At 46.4% G+C, this 23706-nt stretch overlaps 1 protein-coding gene across 1 annotated transcript in view; it reads right to left on the bottom strand.

The window, feature by feature from the left end:
- Positions 1–22280, bottom strand: part of Lemd1 (LEM domain containing 1) — a 33751-nt gene extending 11471 nt beyond the window's left edge. The window contains exons 1-4 of the mRNA XM_052736895.1: positions 21615–22280; positions 19772–19879; positions 18980–19180; positions 15553–15623 (exon numbers count right to left, since the gene is read on the bottom strand). Of these exons, the coding sequence (XP_052592855.1) occupies positions 15553–15623; positions 18980–19180; positions 19772–19853 (354 nt within the window). The 5' untranslated portion in view covers positions 19854–19879; positions 21615–22280. The remainder of the gene's footprint in view (positions 1–15552; positions 15624–18979; positions 19181–19771; positions 19880–21614) is intronic.
- Between the last annotated feature and the right edge of the window lie 1426 nt (positions 22281–23706).

The raw sequence follows: 23706 nt of genomic DNA, 5'->3' as shown, positions 1-23706 counted from the left end.
CATATACACAAACACATAAATTTAAAAAATTAAAATCAAAATAAAACACCCATACTGTATTCTTTTAATTTAAACAGTGATGTCTTAAATTATTTATTTGTATTTTATGTACATTGGTGTTTTGCCTGAATGTATGTCTGTGTGAGGGTGTCAGATCCCCTAGAACAAGAGTTATAGACAGTTGTGAGTGGCCATGTGGGTGCTGGGAATTGAACCCAGGTCCTCTGGAAGGACAGCCAGTGCTCTTAACCACTGAGCCATCTCTCCAGCCCCCAAGCAGTGGTTTCTGAATGACTTTAAAAGCTTTAAAAATAACTGCAGTGCCCCAGCATGAAATCCTGATGACATCACCATTCAAAGTGATTTTGATGAGGACTGCCTAACCTTGACCAAAGGTGTCTCCTAAAACCTACATGAGAACTCATGCTCCAAGGTGAACTATCACGATTATCAGGACCAAGGGAAAAGTGCTCATGGCTCTCATTTCTAGTCAATATTGTAATAAAGAGGTCTTAGCCAGTGCAGTGCAACAAAGAGAAACAGAAATCCAAGGTGCAGAACTAGATTACAGAAGAATCTACAGAAAAAAATTACAAGTATGGAGGTCAGAGAGGTGGCTTAGCAGCTAAGAGCACTGGCTGTTCTTCCAGAGGACCCGGGTTCGATTCCCAGTGCCCACACAAAACCTCCCAGTTGGGGGAATCCAAAGCCTCTTCTGGCCTCTGCAGGTATCAAGAACTTATATGGTGCAAACACACACACACACACACACACACACACACACACACACACACACACACGCAGGCTGCTTTAGTCAGGGGTCTTCATTGCTCTGATAAAATAATAGGACCAAAATCAACTTGAGGGGGAAAGGATTCATCTCAGTTTACACTGCCAGTTAACAGTCCCTCGCTGAGGAAGTCAGGGCAGGAACTCAAACAGGGCAGAAACCTATGAGTTGGGAGCTGATGCAGAGGCCACGGAGGGGTGTTGCTTACTGGCTTGCTCCTCATGGTTTGTTCACCCTGCTTCCTTATCAAACCTAGGTCTACCTGCCCATGGATGGCATCACCCACCATGGTCTGGGCCCTCCCCCACCAATCACTAACTAAGAAAATACCCTATAGCCTTGCCTACAGCCAGATCTCACTGAGGCATTTTCAGCTTGTGTCAAGTTGACATAAAACCAGTCAGCATGTAGCCAAACACTCGTACCCATAAAACAATAAAACAAAATTGAAAAAAATTAAAATTACAACTCAGCTTTACAAGAGCAATAAGCTTCACTTCTATGCATCAGCACAGAGCAATTTAAATCCTCTTTTTCCAAACCATTCTTCTCAGCAAGGCCTAGTGACACAAGGCTGTCATTTCATCTGTGCTGAAGTCAGGATTGAGCCAGGAACATAGGGCCGTTCTGCCATCAAGGAGATGGTGACCCGAAATATCCCATGGAGTGAGCTTCCAGAAGTGTGCCCCTCAGGCACAGAAGAAATCCAGTAATTTTCCATGAAACATACAGGGTTTCCAATAAATATAAATGTGTGCATTTATACTAGGCTCAACAAAGCTGTCTGGGACAAAGAAACAAAGAATGTCCCATATCGTATCATATCTGTGTTTATTTGTCCAAAAAAAACCATGAGGATGAGGATTCAACACAAAAGCTCTACACTGTGGTAACCTGCTACCATGGTTAAAAAAAAATCTGTAATCAGTGTGAATGAGAACAGTGGCTGTCAATACAAATCTGTCAAAGCCGTCAAACAGGGCTGAAGAGATGGTTCAACCGTTAAGAGCACTGGCTGCTCTTCTAGAGGTCCTGAGTTCCATTCCCAGCACCCACATGGTGCCTCACAACCATCTGTAACGAGATCTGGTGCCCTCTTCTGGTGTGCAGACATACATGCAGGCAGAACATTGTATACATAATAAATAAATAAATCTTTTTAAAAAAGCAATCAAACAAACAAGTATATCTATGGAAGACTGACATGTGACAGGCACAACACTACAGATGGACAGGGATGGACTGTTCCATGGTGGGGTAGATGGATGTCCGGGCCAGGTCCAGGCCACACCCTCAGATACACATGAAACAGGCCTGCAGAAGTCTTTGTGGAGAAAAGCTGTTGGAAGGCAGATGGCAGGAGCAGAGCGCTGGCGGATCTGTGGGCTTCTTTACCTCACATATTCAGGATAGTGTGCCGGAGAAGTTGTAGCCTTAGAAATGGCAATTGGCCGGGCAGTGGTGGCGCACGCCTTTAATCCCAGCACTCGGGAGGCAGAGCCAGGCGGATCTCTGTGAGTTCGAGGCCAGCCTGGTCTCCAAAGCGAGTTCCAGGAAAGGCGCAAAGCTACACAGAGAAACCCTGTCTCGAAAAACCAAAAAAAAAAAAAAAAGAAATGGCAATTGATGCAATCCTCCCAAGGAACCCCCAGAAAAGCCTTGAAGAGACAGTCTAGTAAGACAGAAAACATTCTGCTAGTAATTGCCCCACTGAGACAGAACAGTCCGTCAGTCATTCGAATAGAGTACGGAACTTCAACCTGTGTGTGGGACCTCCTACACACACACACACACACACACACACACACACACACACACACACACACACACCAGGGATCCCCAGAGGTGAATCTGGACTTTTACCCACATCTGCCAGCCCAGCCACCTCCAAGAGTCAGAAAGGTCCACCAAGCAGAAGGTTTATAGGAGATTCTGAGTCAGCCAGGCAGGTGGCTCAGCGGGAGAACTCAGATTTCCTGGCCTGGGCTCCAGAAGCCTGTAAACATGGACTAAATAGCCATCAGCAACGAGATGGTACAGACACTGCCATTATCTCCCTAGGGATTTAAAGCAGCCACCATAACATGCTTTGCTGAACATATCTGAGACAAATGGAAAAAGATTCTCTTCGGAGAAACAGAATGTATGGAAAATAGCCAAGTGTGAATTTTAGAAATGAATTAAAAGAAAAGAAAGCCTCGATAGATGAATCAATGAATTCCAAGACAGAGAGAAAAATCACCAAATAACAGACAGAACAGACCAAGACTCATGAGCTGGGTCTCAGAGTCATGGGGGGCCTTAAGAAAATATCTAACACTCGTCTCAACAGAATCCCTGAGAGAGAAGGGCGGGGTGAGTCTGGAAGGGGGAGTCAAGTGAATAACGGCTGAACATGACCCAAACTCGATAAAAAGACATTGAGATTTGAGAGGCCAAGGGAATCACAGAGGGGAAATGCCTGGAGAAATCCAGTCAAGAACCATCATGTGATTTCTGCAGACTTCTGCACAGGGCATCATGGAGAAGGTGAGGTGGAAGACTGCAGGGTAAGAAAGAATACTTAAGTCGTATTCTGATAAAAACTCACAATATGTGAAGAGTTTTTACATCCCAACAAACACAAGAATAAAATCCCCTTTTAAAGATGAGCAAAGGAAGCTGGATGGTGGTGATGGCGGCGCATACCTTTGATCCCAGCACTTGGGAGGCAGAGGCAGCCTAAGTTCATGGCCAGCCTGTTCTACACAGTAAGTTGCAGGCCAGGCAGGGCTACACAGAGAAACCCTGTCTTGAAAAAACAAAAACAAACAAACAAAACAAAACAAAAAAAAAAAAGATGAGCAAAGGATTTGGAAAGACTTTCTTTCTCTGGAGGAAGATACTGAAACAGATAATAAACCCATGAAAATGCACTCAGTATCATTAGTCATAAGGGAAATTCAAACCAAATGACCTCACCACCAGAATACATGTGTGTGTGTGTGTGTGTGTGTGTGTGTGTGTGTGTGTGTATGGGGGAGGAGTGTAAAATGCTTACCCAGCATACACAAAGTCAGGTTCAATCCAAAGCCAGGCACATTGGCACACATCTATCTGCCAGCACACAGGAATGGAGATAGGAGGATCAGAAGTTCAAGGCCATCCTCAGCCAGTAAAAGGCCAGACTTAGATACTTGAGACTCTGTCTTTAAAAGCAAACTGAAAACAAGACAAGAAGAGAAGAGGGATTGGGTGTACTCTGTCTTTAAAAGCAAACAAACTGAAAACAAGACAAGAAGAGAAGAGGAATTGGGTGTGGTGGCACACACCTGCAATACCAACACTTGAAAGGCTGAGGCAGGAAGCTTTCATGAGTTCAAGGCCAGCCTGGATTACAGTATGAGACCCTGTCTCAAAAAAAAAAAACAAAAAAAAACCCCAAAAAACAACCCAAACCAAAAGCCACAAGGCACTCAAAGGGGAAGAGAGGAAAAGGCAGAAGAAAAGGAGATGGATAGTGTCAACGTACGATGTACACATGTGTGGAAATGCTGCAATAAAGCCAGGAAAGCGAACAATTAACATACACTGGCAATTATAACGTCTTTACAACATGAACGACAGCAGGGAAAAGAACAAGTGTTAGCGAAGACGATGGGGTTGTCGGTAGCTCACCTGTAGCTGCTGGGAATGTAACTAGAGCAGCAGCCAGAGAAGGGAGCCTGGTGACTCCTTTAAACACCCAACTACCATGTGACCCAGCAAGGCCCCTGCCTGGTCCCAAAGCACTGCAGCCAGGTGCTCAAACGGGTGGGCAAGAATGTTCACAGCAGCGCAATTTGCAACACCCCAAACTCCAAGTCACCTAAAGGTCCCCACATAAGTGCCGAATAGTAAATTGTGGCTTAGACACGGAACAGAATATTCCAAGCAAGGAGGTGCTAAGGGAAATGCTTGCAGCAGTGTGGATGGATTACAGAAATCCCATGTAAGGTTAAAAGACTGGGGAGTGCAGGGGAGACTGGGGAGTGCAGGGGAGACTGGGGAGTGCAGGGGAGACTGGGGAGTGCAGGGGAGACTGGGGAGTGCAGGCTTTGCTGCACAAGGGAGCTTTATTTCATACCGAGGTGGTGGTTCCACCTTTGAACACACTCACTGCCTGTGACTGTGCACCATGGTGTTTGGGTTCCCTCACCATCAATCACTTCCTGTTGGGGGCTGGGGAGATGCTCAGTGGGTGTCTTGGTGGCTTTTCTATTGCACCATGACTGAGGCAGCTTATAGAAGCCTTTATTTGGGACTCACAGTTTCAAAGGTTAGAACTCGTGGCCATCATGGCGGGAAGCGTGGCAGCGGCCGGTAGGCACGGAAGTGGAGCAGCAGCTGAGGGCTACCCCTTCATCTACAAGCACAAGGCAGAGAGAAAGACCAGCAATGGCATGAGCTTTGGAAACCCCAAAACCTGTCTCCAATGACAGGCTTCCCCCTCAATGAGGCCACACCTCCTGATCCTTTCCAAGCAGGTTTGCCAACCGGGAACAAGTATTCAAATATATGAACCTATGGGGAGCCTCATTCAGACCACCACAGTGGGTAAAGCGCTTGCCAGACAAGCATGAGGACCTGAGTTCAGATCCCCAGCACTCATATAAAAAGCTATGGCCCATCTTTAACCCCAACACTTGAAGCGAGCAGAGAGACAAGCAGATCCCTGGAGCTCTGGGGCAGCTACTGCAGACAAATGGTGAGCACCAGGTTCAGCGAGACCCTGTTTCAAAAAATCAGGGCCCAGAACAACTGAGGAAGACACTCAACATCAACTTCTGGCTGGCCCATGCTCACTGCCCCCCAAAACTGGTACCCCCACCCATTATACACACACACACACACACACACACACACACACACACACACCATAAAAAAAACAAACAATGGATAAATCTGGATGAGAATCATATAGGCTTTCTTTTCGGGGACTTTCTGTAAATTTGAAGTAATTTCAAAACAAAACCTTTTTGCGGGGGAGGCAGGTTCCAAGACAGGGTTTCTCTGTGTAGTCCTAGCTCTCCTGGAACTGACTCAGTAGACCAGGCTGGCCTCAAATTCACAGAGATCCACCTGCCTCTGCCTCCTGAGTGCTGGGATTAAAGGCGTGTGCCACCACTGCACAGCACAAAAAACATTTTTAAAAGAGCGAAAAGACAGACCAAAGTAAGTAGAAGGTAAGTGCTACATCCATCACTGACAAACGACCAGTATCCACAATGTCTGAATCATGCCTATAAACCAATAAAGTAAACAATCTAATAAAAATGGGCAAAAAACATGAACAGGCATTTTATAAATGGGAAAATACAAATGACCAATTAATATGAGAAAATATTAGTAATAAGAGAAATCACATTTGCAATCATGAATAACACACCCCACCACCACATCTGATAAAAGTTAAGTCTAGCAGTCAGGTGGTGGCGCACAACTTTAATCCCATCACTCAGGAGGCAGAGGCAGGCAGATCTCTGTGAATTCGAGGCCAGCCTGGTCTACTGAGTCAGTTCCAGGACAGCCAGGGCTGTACAGAGAAACCCTGTCTCGAAAGCCTAAAAATAAAATCTAGCAATGCTGAAGTTTGAAGATTTAGAATAGTATTGTTGATTTGTTTTGAGACAAGGCCTCACTATGCAGCCCTGGGCTGTCCTCAAACAACCTGCATGGACCAGGCCTTCTCTCTCTCCTAAGAGCTGGGTCTCAAGTGTGTGCCACCACACCCAGCTTAGCAGAATTTAATGCATGGCTACTAGGACCACAGATGGAGGATCCCTTCTCAAATCATAAGACATTTTATAAGCGAGTATCAAAAGGTACTCAGATTCAGCTTTTTGAGGCAAATTCCATCCATTTATTTGTATATATTAGCTGTGTGGACCTGTGTACCATGGTGTACCATTGGTGTACCAATCAAAGGAATCAATCCTCTGGAAAAGGCCTTTGCTCCCCGGCACAAATCCTCTGTCAATGCCTAAAAACAGACACCAGGGGGCGCGATTTCATCACTAAGGCCACCTTTCTTCCCTCTTGGTCACTTAAAGAGAACTGGGTGGAAATAGGGACTAGAAATTCTATTTCCAGTTTTTCTTTTAGCTTTCTATGTATTCTTGGGCACATCATCTCCTTCCTGTACATTTCCTCATCTGTAAAGAGAGCCAAGAAGCTTGCCAGGGAGGAAATTCCACCATCAATAATTATCTTCAATAAATCACATCTGGGCTCACGAGTTATGATGAAAGGTGTCTAGTGCCCATGAAGCTGTCCCCGTGAGTGCCCTATGTGGGGGACAGCAGGAAATTCCTTCCGATAAAATGAAGATAGATGTATGTTCTCAGAAGGGAAATGATAGTAAAGTCAGTGTGGCTATATTCCTGGAAGGAAGGGACAGGAAAGACACACTAGGCCGTGTGCGCCTAGTGGCCGAAGACCCCATGATTTGTTCAGTTTTAGGAGCATGGATGGATTTACCTTGATTAGCATCTTCCAGTTTTTACAGTCAGAGCTCGGCCTTCCTGTGTCTGCCTGCTGCCATGTCGTCTCACTGACCGGTTTCTTTTTACATAGAAAGAAATCCACAGGTTAGCAGGCAACTCACGACACACCACGGTCCCATGAAACCCCCTCTCCTGGGAGACCAGCGTTTTTAAGGTAGGATGTTGAGGTGAAATAACGTTCCTTGCCAAGATGGCAGCTAGCTCCCATTAGTGTATGTCAAAGGGGAGAAGAGAAGGCTTATTAAGTAGTTATAGAATGTGCAAATTTACACTTCACTTGAGCCCAGCTAGAGGAGTATACAGCTCCTATTGGGAATAAGAATGTTTTTCAGTTAATTAACAAACTATTATAGTGATGTTTAACATCGGGCCTTCTAGAACACACTACTTGATCCACACACTTAACGGAAGCCATTTACATTCCCTTGTCTCAGTAGGCCTTCTGATAGCAACATTTAACCCTACACATGCTAATTGTAGGCCTACAAGGTCTCTTAGGTATCTACAAGGCTAAATAGACATTAAGGCACAGAGAATAAAAATCCTATTAAAGATCCTATTCCATTTTAATCTTGGAATAACCTAAGAATTTGAAGGTTTTTCTCCCGAGTACCAATGTACCCTGTATACCAAGGAAGTGGACAGAGGGGACAGGGACACAGGTGTGTGAGCAGAAGAATGGAACAGCAAGGCTGTAGGGGGTTCTGAGTTGTCTAGAGGTTGAGATAACAGAGCAGAGGAACTGGGGTGGCATGTGCTCTGGAGCCAAGAAAGGGGGGCAGTGAGAGGAGGGACACAGAAGTGTTGCTACATGCAGAGGCCAAGAAGGCGGCAAGGGAGTGATGCAGAGGAGGTAGCTACTGCGACGAGGCAGTTATCTACACGTGAGGAAAATGGACAATTGAGCAAAAATATAAATACATTGATGATAATAGAATCCACAATCAGAGGCTAATGGAATTCAGGTTAGAGAAGTGACCCACAAAGAGAAATTGCTAGAAAGAACAGACCACTGAAGTGTTGGTTGCAGTTGGAGACCAACGTTAATTTCAGACACACCTTCGTAAATAGTCAGAGACCAATGCATCTGTACATAAACACAGGCATTATATCCAGGACAATACATTTGTGCGTTCTGAACAGGCCAGTAGGGATGCTACCTCAGTCTTGGTTTCTAAGTACCACCCTGCTGGCCTACAAGGCCTGAGGTAAAGGGATTTCTGGGACAGGGGAAGAGCAAGGTAAGTCTGAAGTGTCTTCTGAGCTGGAAACTAAGAAATGATACAGACTTGTCAGAAAGCATACCACATCCATCTTCACAAGGCTACCTCTGGCCAAATCTGGGGTAAGTCAAGCATTAAAATGATACTAAGATGGCAGAGGCAGGTGGATATCTGTGAGTTTGATGCCAGCCTGGACTACAGAGAGTTCTAAGACAGCCAGGGCAACACAGAGAGACCCTGTCTTGAAAAACAAGCTACTAAGAAGGTTTCAGATGCAGCTCCATGGTGAGGTGTGTGCTTAACATGCTGGAGGGTCGATCCCTAGCAGGGACTTGTGTGTATTTGCACACACAGCAAGTAAACTACCTGTCTTAGGGTTTCTGTTACTGCAATGAAACATCATGACCAAAAGCAAGTTGGCAAGGAAAGGGTTTAGTTGGCTCACACTTCTAGGGAAGTCAGGGCAGGAACTCACACAGGGCAGGGGCCTGGAGGCAGGAGCTGATGCAGAGGCCATGGAGGGGCAGCCAGCTGGCTTGCTCCCCATGGCTTGCTCAGCCTGCTTTCTTTTTTTTTTTTTAAAGATTTATTTATTATGTATACAGCATGTGTGCCTGCAGGCCAGAAGAGGGCACCAGATCTCGTTACAGATGGTTGTGAGCCACCATGTGGTTGCTGGGAATTGAACTCAGGACCTCTGGAAGAGCAGTCAGTGCTCTTAACCTCTGAGCCATCTCTCCAGCCCTCAGCCTGCTTTCTTACAGAACCCAGGACCACCAGCCCAGGGACAGCGCCATCTGCAATGGACTGGGTCCTCATCGATCAACCGCTAATTTAAAAAATGCCCCATAGGCTTTGCCTACAGCTCAGTCTTACGGAGGCCTTTTCCTGTTTGGGGTTCACCTCCCTAGATGACTTTAGCTTGTGCCAAGTTGACATAAAACTACCCAGCACACTATCCCTGGGTTCTGTGAGGCATTGTCACAAATTATCAGGCCCGAGAAAGGGGTCATAGAAACCCAGACTTAAAGTTGGTTCATCAAAAGCACAGGAGAGCCAAGGAGTGGGATTTGGAACCTTCAATGAAAGCAGTTTGGGAGACTGAGCTCTCAACCTGTGGGACCTGATGCTAACTCCAGGTAGCTGTCAAACTGAATTGTCCATTTCTGTAAGAAGAATTGGAATATGGGCTTGTATCTCTCTGTCTCTGTCTCGTCTCTCTCTCTCTCTCTCTCTCTCTCTCTCTCTCTCTCTCTCTCTCTCTCTCTCTCACACACACACACACACACACACACACACACATTTGGTGTCAGGAATAGTCCGCAATTAAAGTAGAGCATACTAACCCAGCGGAATGAAAGCACTGATCTCCAAAACTGGCCCGGGCATGAGTTATAGGGAGAGACTGAGGCATTGTTGTGCCAGGATGAAGGACACTGAAGCAAGACAACTAGATGTGAGAGGTGTTTCTGGGATGGGACAGTAGACCAGAAAGCAAAGGATGCTGCTGAGACAGTAGTTGCAGCCCAGCAGGGTCTGTGCATTGGAGGTGAGCTTGGCCCCAGGTGGATCTCTGGAGTGTTAGAGGGTGATTTCCCTTGAGATCAGCAGAGTGCCTGCCCAAGGGCTGGAGGCTTCTTGTCTACAGTGTGTTCTCAAGAGGGTTCAGGGCTGGAGGCTTCTTGTCTACAGTGTGTTCTCAAGAGGGTTCAGAGAGCCGGGTGGTGGTGGCGGCGCACGCGCCTTTAATCCCAGCACTCGGGAGGCAGAGGCAGGCGGATCTCTGTGAGTTCAAGGCCAGCCTGGACTACAGAGTGAGTTCCAGGAAAGGCGCAAAGCTACACAGAGAAACCCTGTCTCAAAAAACAAACAAACAAACAAACAAACAAAAACAAAAAAGAAAGAGGGTTCAGAGACATAAGCCACCACACAGCAAAAATGATACATGGTAACAATGTAACAATGTAACAATGGAGTCTGGTGAAAGAAGGCAGAATACTTTCTACAACTCTCGCCACTCTGTAGCTGTAAAATTATTGCCAAGTAACTTAATTTTAAAATGTTCAAAGAAATGGAAGAGGATATAGGTAGAAGATTGAAGAGGAGTCCTCATTACGAGGGGGCACAAAAGCTTTCTTTTGTTGTTCTAATTTTTTTGAGTCAGTATCTCATTATGTAGCTCAGGCTGGCCTTGAACTTGGAGTGCTTCTGATTCAACCTCCTGGGTGGTAGGTTTACAGATGTGTGCCACCATGCCCTGCTTATACACACTAGACTTTTAAAAGTTTGGCCTGCCTCCGTTGCATACAGAAAGCAGTCTCTAATTATGCCTGAGTATTTACTTATATAAATATTCCTCTGGGTGCTCTGGTAAGTCATATTCTGCAGCACTCTGCGCTCAGCGCTGAAGATCTTGTTTCCATTACTTTAGTTTTTCACTGTGTTACTGTGTATTGTAGCTAATTAAATACTGTGCTTTTTATGGAACAATCCCGCTAACAAAAACAATAGCCCTCATTTGTAGCTAAGTATCTTTTATTAGATGGCATAACTACTCTGCTCTGAGCTATATCCCCAGCCTGACTTACATGTTTGAACTCCACCTCCACACCTCACTACAAGGCAGAAACCGCTATTAGCCTTCTTACAGGTGGGGAGCTCACACACAGCAAGGGTGGGACCTAGCCAAGTGAGAGGCAGAGCTGGGACTGAGCCCTGGCAGTCTGTCTCTAGCGCCCATACTTTTTGATATGTCTTTTTGTATCTAGAGCACATTTTAAAGTTTTTTCATAGCTGGGCATGGTGGCATACACCTTTAATCCCTGCACCCAGGAGGCAAAGGCAAGGGGATCTCTGTGAGTTCAAGGCCAGCCTAATCCACACAGTTAATTCCAGGCCAGCCAGGGCTGTTATAGTGAGATGCTGTCTCAAAAACAAAAAGGTTTCTTCAGCATAGAAACTATGCCTCTCTCTGTGCCCATGTTCTTCTTCAAGCAGATCTAAGATAATGTCCTGTGCCCAGAAGTGACCCTCAGCTGATAAGCTGAGCCTGGCCGGAAGCTCTGTCTGTCTTCTGAAATGTTGTCTATTCCCTAGACATAAGCACTGTCTCTCAAAGTTGTACTGTCTGTCTAAGGGGCAAAATAACAGCGTGGAATAGGAAATGAGAGAAAGAGGCCATACTTCAGTGTAGGACCAAGGTTCCTTCCAAAGAGGCCAGTAGGGACCAGGAAGACCCTCTTCATATTCCTGGAGTTGAACTGAACTCAGAGCAAAGACGAACCTTTCTACCTCCAACATTTTATGACCTAGAGAGAAAGCTCTTGGGCAAAGGGTTGGGGGAGGCTGATGGGAAAAATGGATTCCTAGGCACGGGGTGTGTGTGAGAAGCTTGGGGTGGGATGTGTAGGAAAGTGGCAAATGAGAGGAAACCACCCGGGCTGAAGGCCAGAGACACTGGGGTTCTGGCCACAAAGACAGGTTATCTCTGGACAGAAGAAGGGAAGTCTTTGAAGGGGCAGCACAGCTCTGTCTCTCTCTCTGTCTCTCTGTCTCTGTCTCTGTCTCTGTCTCTCTCTCTTCTCTCTGTCTCTCTCTCTCTCTCTGTCTCTCTCTCTCTCTCTCACACACACACACACACACTAGAGAGAGAGAGAGACAGACAGACAGACAAACAGACCCACTCCCTACCAGCTTGCCAGCTGCCCTCTGGCTTTTGGCTATAGCACCCCTCTCAAGGTGAGGTGTACACACACAAATACTTCAATCCTTGGGACTGACCCCAGATGACCACGTGCCTGTTCTGACCAAGACAGTCCTGCCTTCCTCTCGTTCCAGTCTCCCGGACTAGGAACCTATATTCTTTCTTCATCCTGTTAGAGGTGATAAATCACACAGGCACCTTACTCAAGTCCCACTTTATACAAGCTGCCAGTGGAGGCTGTCGCCAGTGGAGGCTGTCAGCGCTGTTACAATGAACTGTAAATCCCTTTGAAGGAGGAGACGGTGGCGGGGGGGGGGGGGGGGCAGCTGAGTTATACACGCAAACCTAGCTCTCACCCCAACACTGGAAAGATGAGCCGTGTCCAGTCCCTGTCTGATGAAAAGTGCTAGGGACTTCTACACGGAGACCTGGTTAGCTTGTCTTCTTTGCTAGGCATGTGCTTTACTACTGAGCTGGCTTTGTGAGTGGTCTTAATGACCAAATCTGCAGGCTGTGTAAGTGGTTTGACAAAATACATATTCACTCTGCTAAGTGGGGTGTTGCCACTGTCAAAGTCCAAGTCTCAAGATGGCTGTTCTTCACTAGGGACCTACGAAAATGAAAGAAGAGCGTATTGAACAAACACAAAGCCTCCCTTCTTAGGCGCTGACAAGATTATTTGGTGCAGACCACTGCTCCAAATAGTGTATACAAGTGTCTACATAAACACACTTTCTATCACCTTTTCGAGGAAACCCAAATGCTTATTTACATTTCCTTCCAGATATAAAGTGGAACAGATGTCGTGGGGGCCTTCTGAACAATCAAAATGCCTTATATAAATCCTTCGCAGTGAAAGCTTCTGTGCATCACCAGCTTTCTCTGTGATTCTATTGCCAGTTGAAAATATCGATGCGGCTTTGTCTCGGGTTTATGTAAAGCGAAGACCGCGGACCGCTGCTTCCACTTTTAGGTGTTTCAAGTAAGAAGGTTGCTTTTTGTGCCGTTTCCATCTTTGTAAGATCTAGACAAAAGGGTTTTCTGAGGAACTGGGGATTAGTGAATAGGAAGGATTCCTTTAGAGAGCCATTTAGTAGACTTTTGAAAACCCTTTTAGAAAATACCGTGCTCGCTCAAAATCCCTTCATCAAATCCGAACAGTTTCTGAATGGGAGGCTGCCGCTGCAGCCCTGTTTACCTGGGGTTTCTTTTCACTTATTCAAATTCAGCAGGTAGTTTAAATACCAGAATCCAATCGCAACTAACCTATTTGTTGCTAAGACTGTGTGATAGGCTTAGCGAGTACACTTTAGGCCCCTGGCAGGTGTAGGACCCTGGGATGGCTCAGCTAATGAATGGGGTAAAGTGCCATTTCAAAGGGATCCACACGAGTGGCCTTTGAAGCATCTCTTACAAAATCACAGGATTTTAACAGGGGAGAAAAGGAGCAGGCCATGAGAAGAGTGAAAAAGAACTCCAGGCACGAGGACCAGCTGGCATGGAGGCCCAGGAGCTGCTGTAGCAAGTACACCAGGTGCATCTGCTGGGTGAGGAGGGATGAAAGCTACAGGAAGCACCCAAGTGTTTCCATGGGGTTGAACCAGTGCGTGGTGTTGTGACTGAGCCTCAGAGGGTAGATTGGGACTGGGGAAAGTCAGGGGCAGGAACCTTTTAGGGAGGTTTGTTCAAATAAAAACCTAACAATACCAGGGGAGGTGGGAAGTAAGAGGTAAGAAGAGGGAGAGAGGTTTCTGTAGGGCGGAGGTTGGGGATGGAGCCCAGGGCTTGTATATGTCAGTGGTTACAGCTGACTTACATCAGCAGCCCTGGGTTTCTTGGTTGGTTAATTGGTTGGTTGGTTAGTTGGTATTTTTTTGAGATAAGGTCTTGCTGTGTAGCCCAGGCTAGCATGGAGCTTACTATCCTCCTGCTTCAGCCTCCTGAGTACTGAGATTAAAGGTATGAACCACCTGGCCCTGCCTGGAATAAGGTTTTTAAAAAACCCTGATTCCAATCTCTGGAATTTGGAAACGGCTATATGTAAGGAACTATGAGGAGAGGCTATTCCACCAGAGGTCTGGGCCTTAAGCCTGGACAGTGATGGTGAGCGGTAAGCAGAGGCCTCCTGTGTGGCTGGATGGGAGTGGGAATGTGTTTGCTCCTCGCGCCTATCCTGTCCAATAGCAGGGGAACGGCCATGTGGCAAGGTATCAACACATCCCTCCCACCTGCAAATACTCATGATTGTGAGGGATCATTTGTTGAGCGGATGCAGGGAGGAAGGAAGTTTAGAGACTGAATAAATAAAATAAATAAATAAATAAATCAACCTGACACAGGCCAGTGCCTGAGGAGGGTCTTGGTGGAGTCATCACGGCAGGAAGTGACAGGGAAGCCCATAAAGATAGAAGAGAGGGCTGGAGCCAGAGGTCTCGGGCATAAGGGCATTTAGAGAGCAACACGATTGTCAGGAAGGAAACCCTTGGAGGGGCAAAACTGAGAATCGAAAAAGCAGAGGCCCCAGGCAGACCTCAAAATACTAAGGGACAGCCAGGCGGTGGTGGTGCACACCTTTAATCCCAGCGCTTGAGAGGCAGAGCCAGGCAGATCTCTGTGAGTTCGAGACCAGCCTGGTCTACAGAATGAGCTCCGGGACAGGAACCAAAACTACACAGAGAAACCCTCGGAGGGCAGAAAAAGAAGCCAGGAGAGTCAGAGCGTGAGAACCCCTCAGTCAGTGCCAATGCCGCGCTGTGAGGTGCTGATAGCACAGGCCTGCCCACTGCTTGCTTGACAAGCCCCAGCAGGCAGAGTCTGTTGGATGCAACTAACTGGTTTCCCCAAGGCATGCCAAGCAGTGGGCAGGGCCCCTGAACCAGCCCGGTCTCTCCTGAGGGAGCCCCTCACATGCGTGGCCTCCAGCCTCGCTGGGGTGGGGGTTCGGCCACACCTCAGTGTCTGGCTGGCAAGAAGAGGAGACTAGAGACTCACATTTATCCTGTGTTCACAGTGGGCCCAGACCCACGTTCAGTATGTAAATGTTGAGGAAATCATCGTGCAGGTGAAGCCTGAGGCTGGCAGAGCCCGTGGTGAGTCTTTCACTACGGGGTAAGAGGAACATTGATACTCTGGGTTCTTGGCTAGAACAAAAAAATCATTTCGAAAGGCAGAAGTTTTTCGTTAAAAGATCGGCTTTAGACAAGGACTTCAGGACTCTAACACAATGCAGTGAGCTTCTTTATAGATCTGCAAATGCAAATTCCTCTGTTTAACATATGTGTAGAAGTATTTGTGCGTTAGAATTGTACATACTTTTTTACATCCCTTGCCTTTGTCTTTGGAGAATTTGATATTTCCTTTCAAAACGATATTTACCGCTGGATCTGGGGAAACAAAGGAAAATAGGCCATGAGAACCTTCAAGATAGCAGAAGAAATAAACACTAAGTGATTTTTTTTTTTTTATTTTATTTTTCTCAGCTGTGGGGCGCTTTCACGAGGGGGAGAAAATTCACAGTGCCCTTTATTGAGAAAAGAGCCTCCCTTCCAGAGCTGCAGGAGCGGAGTGGGACGAGCCCAGGCCTCCTGGGGACGTGGCTGGCTGTCATGTTGGTGTGCCTCGGAGAGACAGAAGCCAGCAGGCTGCTCTCTGGGCGGCTGTCTTCAGCCCAGCATCGTCCCTGCATACTGTGAGCCCTGTGTGTCCCTGTGTGTCAGGACAGAAAGACTTTCTGCCTCCTCTCTAGAACAGCACCCTGAAGAAGGGGAAGCCAGTGGCTTTCTGATAGAGGGACAGCCAGCAGCAGAAGGCAACCCATAGTGACACTTTGGGATGCAGGGAAGCCGTGTGCTGATGCGCAGTTCAGCCTAGCTATTCACAGAGGCACTTTCTTTTTCTTTGGCTCTTTTGAGGCAAGGTTTCACTACTTATTCCAGGCTCCACCTCGCAGCTGAGGCCCTCCTGTCTCAGCCTCTCCAGTGATGGGATTACAGACGGGCTCCACCACGTCAGGCTAATATGGGCATTTCAAGTGAGATATCTGAGAAGTTTCAAGAAGAGGTTGGTGGCCAGGTGTGTTGTCACACACCTGTGATTCCATCACTAGTTGAGACTGAAGCAGGAGGATCACTGTAAGTCCAAGACCATCCTGGTCTATATGGTGAATTCCAGACCTTGTACTACATAGTGAAAACCTATCTCCCACCCACCCTCTCAAAAAACAAAAGAGGTTGGACAATTAAAACTACATCCACCCATTGCCCAAAACAATGAATGATAAGGAGAAAAATCTAGTCACTGGTTGTTTGTGTGACCTAATGAACTTCCTATCCTTGCTCTCCTCCCCAGTCCCACCCCCAACCCCAGCAGGGGCTTTTGTGACCTTCTGGGTCCAGGCTGAGACAGGATGATCCCGCATAAACTCGGGATCATTCCAATGGCACTAGAAGGCTTCTAGTGACAAACGTGACCTGAAATACCCAATTCAGGCTTCCCATGGAGGACAGTTTTGTGACTGGGGCAAGCACTGGTGGCTGATAACCCAGGACTTCATGACAAGTGGAGTCTCCACCTCTGACCTGGAAGTTGACCCAGCCGAAAATAGTCAAGCTCCCCAATGGAAAGCAATTTTCTTCGGTCCCAGCAGAAACCCGTCTGTGGAGGCTATGTCCTGGGAACTGCAGGGCCAAGGGGTAGGGGACCCTTGGCTCAAAGTAGCTTGAGCTGGCCGCAGATTAGTTCTACAGCTTTGACTTCATGGGCAGCCCTGGACAGTTTCTGTGGAAGGACTAGTTCCCTAAGCTTCTTTGGAGGGCAGGAAACAGAGAAGACCCCCCTGTCTGGGACAGTCACTTGTCCCACAGTTTCTTGTACACTGGTCTACCTACTGGCCTGTGGGGTCTATCCCTAAATCCTGTTGTCCTTTCCAAACGAGCTGGCTGTGCCCATTGGAGAAATCTCTGTGTCCATCCAATATCAAGATTTTTTTTTTCCCAGAAAGCACTTGCACTGTTTAATTGAACTGCTAATAAGTGTGGGAAATTGTCCTTTTGTATTAATCTCACATGCTCCAAAATGCAATATGTCCATCAAGTATAGGCTATGAGGTAGAAAGCACAATTTTAAGAGGCAGTCCTGAGTTCAAGTCTCAGTTCTGTCACTATGTGTGTGTGTGTGTGTGTGTGTGTGTGTGTGTACATGTGCTTGTGAGCCCGGGTGGTCCTCAAGGCCCTGTGCACACTAGGCAAGTGCCCTATATTGAGCTATACCTCCAGCACAGCCTGTTCTGCCTTTTACCCTCAAACATACATTGAATCCCTGCTATGTGAGGCTGGACAGAGAGTGGTAGTGAAGTTAAATGGTCTGACTCTTCACGTCATATCCCAATGTGTGCTCATCTCCTAGGGCCACTTCTTAGTGATAAGATTTGGAGCTAGTCTCTTGTCTTAGTTAGGGTTTCTTTTCTTTTTTCTTTTTCTTTTTCAAGACAGGGTTTCTCTGTGTAACAGTTCTAACTATCCTGGAACTGGCTCTGTAGACCAGGCTGGCCTCAGACTCATAGAGATCTGCCTGCCTCTGCCTCATGAGTGCTGGGATTAAAAGCGAGCATCACCATTGCCTTGGCTTAGTTAACGTTTCTATTGCTATGAAGAGACACCATGACTATGGCAATTCTTATCAAGGAAAACATTTCATTGGGGCTGGGTTACAGTTCAGAGGTTTAGTTCATTATCATCATGGTGGAACATGCTGCCCTGCAGGCAGACACGGTGCTGAAGAAGGAGCTGAGAGTTCTACATCTTGATCCAAAGGCAACAGGAAGTGAACTGTGTCACTGAGTGTAGCTTGAGCATAGAAGACCTCAAAGCCCACTCCCAGTGACACACTTCCTCCAACAAGGCCACACCTTCTAATAGTGCCACTCCCTTTGGGGGCCATTTTCCTTCAAACCACCACATCACTCCAGCTTTCTGACTTCAGCTAAGCACTGTGAGAGTTAAAGGGCTTAATGTACATCCAGTCCAGAAGACGTGGGTGGCCCACACTAGGTGCTGTTTCCTTGGGCTAACGGGGACTCTTAGGAAATATATGTGGGATATACAGTGAGGACCTCCAAGGCCATCCCCTGAGAGCCCTGGGGACAGAAACTGCTGTGGGCATATGATTTATGTTGCTTTACACAGTGTGCCTGCTGGGGCCAAGGCCACCGGAAGCAAAGCCAAGGGATACCAGGGACCACAGCCTCCCACCCACTCACTCATCTCCAAAACTCCTGTCAGCAATTTGTATGTAAGAAGTTCAGAGAAGTGCAAGCTGATTCATCCTTCTTTCTGGGTGTGAAATCACCTAATCCAAAGAAAATCACAGTGAAATGTATCAGTTTAAGACAAAGCAGGTCTTGAGATCTCACAGGAGGCTGGAACCCTGCCTGTAGGAGCTAATTTTAAGGAATGTACACACATAAGCCAATTCTAGTTAGGTAAAGGACGTGCACACTGGCCAGTCCTTCCCCCAACCTCTTATCCAGCCCTGTCTTCTGTGTGAATACAACATTGCTGTTCAGATTCTTCTGCCGCCCAAGGGCTTATTTTGTAGGCTCTGTGCAAGCTCTGTGAGAAAAAAGAGGCCACACGGCTATTTCACAGGTCAGCATGCACATCATCGACAGTGTGTAAGTCATGCTGGACAGGGTATTAATAAATGGGAAGCTGCCATCTGGCAGCACAACAGACATTGGTACCTTCACTGTCATCGCTGTCCTCAAATCCATGCAGCTTTTTGGGTCTCTTCATGACAGGTAGTTCACAGGGAGGCTTTTTGGGTCTCTTCATGACAGGTAGTTCACAGGGAGGCTTTTGGGGTCTCTTCATGACAGGTAATTCACAGGGAGGTGAGACCAACAATTGTACTAACTTTTTTTCATACATTTTTCTGGTGGAAGCTGAGAAACAACAAGGAGAATTAAACCGTTCCGTGTTGTATGCACAGGGTTCAGAAGTTATCTTATAACCCAGACCTTTCTTCTAGGACTGGACATTACTGGCTAATCATGGCTTTTAGCAGTGAAATGAACCCCCACAGCCATTCAGAGTCACTTTTACCATTATACAAACAGGTAATGTCTACAGATTATCAATAACCAGGTACTGGATACATCTGAGGGCAAACAGGAGGGACATGGTTGTCTGTGAGAACAGAGATAATGAAAATACAAGGCACATCTAAAAACCCAAGGCGACTAATTGAATAATTGGATTTCCAGCATTGAAACAAAACAAAATAAAAACAAAACAACAACAACAACAACACAAACAAACAATCTCCCCCCGCCCTGGCCCCTGGCCTTGTATTTCCCAATCTGTAAGGACCTGGGGCTGTCTGTGACATCTTGCTTCCATATGGCTGTTTTCCTTTTTGTATTTTTAGTGAATTTCACTGCATATGTTGCTCCTACTTTTCCTCTTCCGATTTAAACTTTGGAAGTGGTTTGTAAGCCACAAATGAATCCCCCCGATAGGAACTGTAGACATACGTAGTATTGGGCCAGATGAAAATCCAAGCTTCTTCAGTTGCTTATGTAACTCATAGTCACTCAGACACTGCACATCCACCATGGTGACAGAAATGTGGCCTCTGACTCCTTGAAGCAGGAAAATATTAGACTCATTGAGACAATTTCACAAATAAATACTTCAGCACAGGCGCGAACCGCCTTACCCCTTCTGCTCTCCCCCAGAGAGTCCGGCTGGGACTGGCAGTCTTGAGGCAGAGCTTGGGAGGCTTCTTCTACTCTACCCAAGGTTCTTAAGGATCAGTGATTTCTGACTTTACTACTCAACTAATGTAAGAAAATTTACGTGGGTAAAAATGAGCAAAATATTTCCATGATGCTCTGGAATTCTGCTCAGGACTCCAGCGCCCCCCAAGATAAGCCTTTAATTAAATACGAAAGAGGTGAGAGGGATTTGTTTTCAGTGAGCTAGAAAAGTTATTTATCGCTGCCCTTCTTTTCCTGAGACTACCAGGTGCTCAGAGAAGTCCAGGATTGCAAGCTGTGGTGGTTTTCGTGTGTGCTGTTTAACACTGAGCACAACGAGATGCAGTTTTCAAAGGATTAAGATTTTTTACTTACATGTATTTTGTGCACATGCACTTGTGTAGAGGGGTGGGTACCACAGGGCACATATGGAGGTCAGAGGACAACTTGGGGATCACCTCTTTCTCCACCACGTGGATCGACAGGCAAAGACCTAGTGACCTAGTGACCTACGTTGTCAGCCTAATGGTGTTTTCTGTTTTTTGTTTTTAAATTAGCCACTAGAAAACACTGTGGTTGATGGACTGGCATTTGGAAAAAGTCAACGCTTAGTTCTTTGTACAGATTGAGTTATATAAGTTTGTGAAGTCTTGATCTGTCTAAACCTGTACAGCCTCAAGTCAATTAGTTTTATCCCCTTTATCTTTTGATTCCAACCGCCAAACTGACCCCATCACCCACCGAATGAGGTGGAGAAAGGTAGAGTCACTCATCTGTGGAGCCCTCTCAGAGGCTTGCCATGCAGGACTTATTTATTGCACCTCATTTCTAACAGGTCTCAAGGATTTTAATATTGCCGTGATAGCAAGCTTAGCGCTCAGCACGGGAAGATAGAGTCCCATTTTAAGAAATGACTTTGCAGCCGGGCGGTGGTGGCGCACGCCTTTAATCCCAGCACTCGGGAGGCAGAGCCAGGCGGATCTCGGTGAGTTCAAGGCCAGCCTGGACTACCAAGTGAGTTCCAGGAAAGGCGCAAAGCTACACAGAGAAACCCTGTCTCGAAAAACCAAAAAAAAAAAAAAAAAAAAAAAAAAAAAAAAAAAAAAAGAAATGACTTTGCTTTTATTGGTGCTCAGTCAATGTCCAATTAGGAAGCACATCGTAAACAAGCTAGAAAAAGCCGGGGACTTGTGACCTATGACAGAGTGCTCAGGAAGGCTTGCTTGGGTAATTTTGTGCGTCAAACTATGTTTCTTTTTGCAAACACGGTCTTGGTTAACATTAGTTTCTGCCTTCTCCGTGTGTTTGGGAAGCTGGATGAACCTTTCCAGAAATCACTCTAATGTTGGAAAGGAAAAGGGCACTGTGGCTCAGCAGCTCAGATTTTTATTTATTTTTTTATCATTTATTTATTTATTTGGTACTGGAGGCACACTTAGGCAGATCTGGTGACATTTGTTCCAGAAAACAGCTGTCTGCTGTTTCCCTGGCTTCCCAAAAATAACCTTCCAAAGAGCTCTCATCAATTTCAAGTGACATTAGACAATCGCCCAGAGGGAACACACATATGGAAGACAAATATTCAAATGGAATCCAACTGGATGGTTAATCCACTCACCCCTTCACATGGTTGTCTGAAGTCTATGCAGTCAAGCTGGTTTCCTAAGCTGGGTGAGTCTCACCCAGGGGTTGCCATGAACAACTGTTCCTTCTTTGCCTGTTAGAGATGGTGGTAATCACAATGACAGTGTGACATCAGCAGCATACCTCCACCCCCGCAACATTGATGGGGAAATTAGATGACGAACTTAAGCTAAGTTCAAACAGAAGGAGGCACTGGCCAGCTTCAGGGGTGGGGTGCGGCGGCGAAAATTGGAAGAGGCTACAAGTCACCATCGTGCACAGGGCGTAAGGAGCAGCACACGGCTATACGGTGCCAAGAAATGTGGAGGAGAAATGGGAAGTCAAATGAATGCCAGCAGCCAGGCCGCCATCGGCAGACTGGCAGGAAGATAGGAGAGTGGAAGAGACACGGGTCCACGTGAAGGATTTTTCAATTAAGAAACTAAGAGCCAGGTGTGGTGGCGCACGCCTTTAATCCCAGCACCGGGGAGGCAGAGGCAGGTGGATCTCTGTGAGTTTGAGGGTCTACAAAGTGAGTTCCAGGACAGCCAGGCCATGGCTATTACATAGAAAAACTCTGTCTCGAACCCCCACCTCCCCCCCCCCAAAAAAAAATGAAAAAGAAGGAAGAGGAAGAGGAGGAGGGGGCGGGGCTGGAGGGCTGGAGAGATGGCTCAGTGGTTAAGAACAATGACTGCTCTTCCAGAGGTCCTGAGTTCAATTCCCAGCAACCACATGGTGGCTCACAACCATCTGTAATGAGATCTGGTGCCCTCTTCTGGCATGCAGGTGTACATGCAGACAGAGCACTCATACATAAAAAATACATAAATAAAATTTAAAAAAAAAAACAGAAAAAGAAGAGAAGAATCAGGGGCTGGCAAGCTGGCTCACTGGGTAAAGACCCTTGCCACTAGGAATGGCTTGAGTTCCATTCCTAGGACTCACATGGAAAGAACTGATGCCTGAAAGTTGTCTGTCCTCCAACCTATACACACACACACACACACACACACACACACACACACACACACACACACACAGAGTGGCATGCAAGTGTCCAAATGCACAACACATACATATGCAATAGATAAATGTGATATTGTTTGGGTTTTTTGTTGTTTTTGTTTTTGTAGACCAGGCTGGCCTCAAATTTGTCTTTTTAATTAAAAGAAAGAAAAGAATTGAGATGGAGGGCATGTTCTGACCACACCGAAGTCTCATAGTTTGCGCCTCTTTAAAACACGTTCATGTCTCATTCCATTCTCTGGATACCCGCAAGACAGCTGAGACATATATCACCATCACATGGCAAAGCGGAGATCTTCTTGTTGCTTTATTTTAGGGAAAGAGCCGTCATACTAGTAGCTGGAGCCTTTCAAGAAAAACTGCTGTGGTTTTCAAAACAATTATGCAAGACAAAATGTAACTGTGAGAAAACACAGTGTGTTCATTAAACACCAGGGAAAAGGAAACCGTCTGAGAGGGTCTAGAGGAAACAGAGGAGCCAGCCTGCCCAGAGTCGAACCCCAGCTCCATCCCTAACCATCTGCAGACGACTGAGTTCCCCCTTTATCTGCAGAGGTGATGACAGCTGGAACTCTCCTCATGAGACTGACATGAGGCCTCCATGAATTAAAAAACGCATGAAGTACTTGGCACCCAGTAAAGCCTAAGTATTTCCATGATTTTAATTATTTGTGAGCCCTGGCCTCAGAGTTTCCATATCCAGTCTCCTCCACCTGGAGGGCCCATCCTTTTACTCTTCTCATGTAGTCCTGCGACTTCAGCCTTTTCCAGGCCCTGGGAAAGAGTGGAGCATCTTGGGGTGGAGGGCTAGGAAAGCTGTCTCAGTGCTCCCAGACTGTGACTCCAAAGTTTTGAATAGAGCACCAGTTTCCAAACACAGGATGTGATCATTTATCAACATCCAAACACTGAATTCGCCAGACAAAGACTTAGAAAATTGACACATTCGTTTCAATCAAAGCAAATAAATGATAGGCTTGCCTTATTAGAATGCGGAAGCATTTTGTTTACATGGCCCAGAATTGCTTTCAGCAAAAATCAGCCAGCAGGTGGAATCG

Source organism: Peromyscus californicus, unplaced genomic scaffold (assembly GCF_007827085.1).
Source record: "Peromyscus californicus insignis strain IS unplaced genomic scaffold, ASM782708v3 Scaffold_14__1_contigs__length_90479793_seg_2, whole genome shotgun sequence".
In the NCBI taxonomy this organism is placed as follows: Eukaryota; Metazoa; Chordata; class Mammalia; order Rodentia; family Cricetidae; genus Peromyscus; species Peromyscus californicus.
The sequence above is the reverse complement of the archived record's forward strand: the minus strand, read 5'-3'. Positions and strand labels throughout refer to the sequence as shown.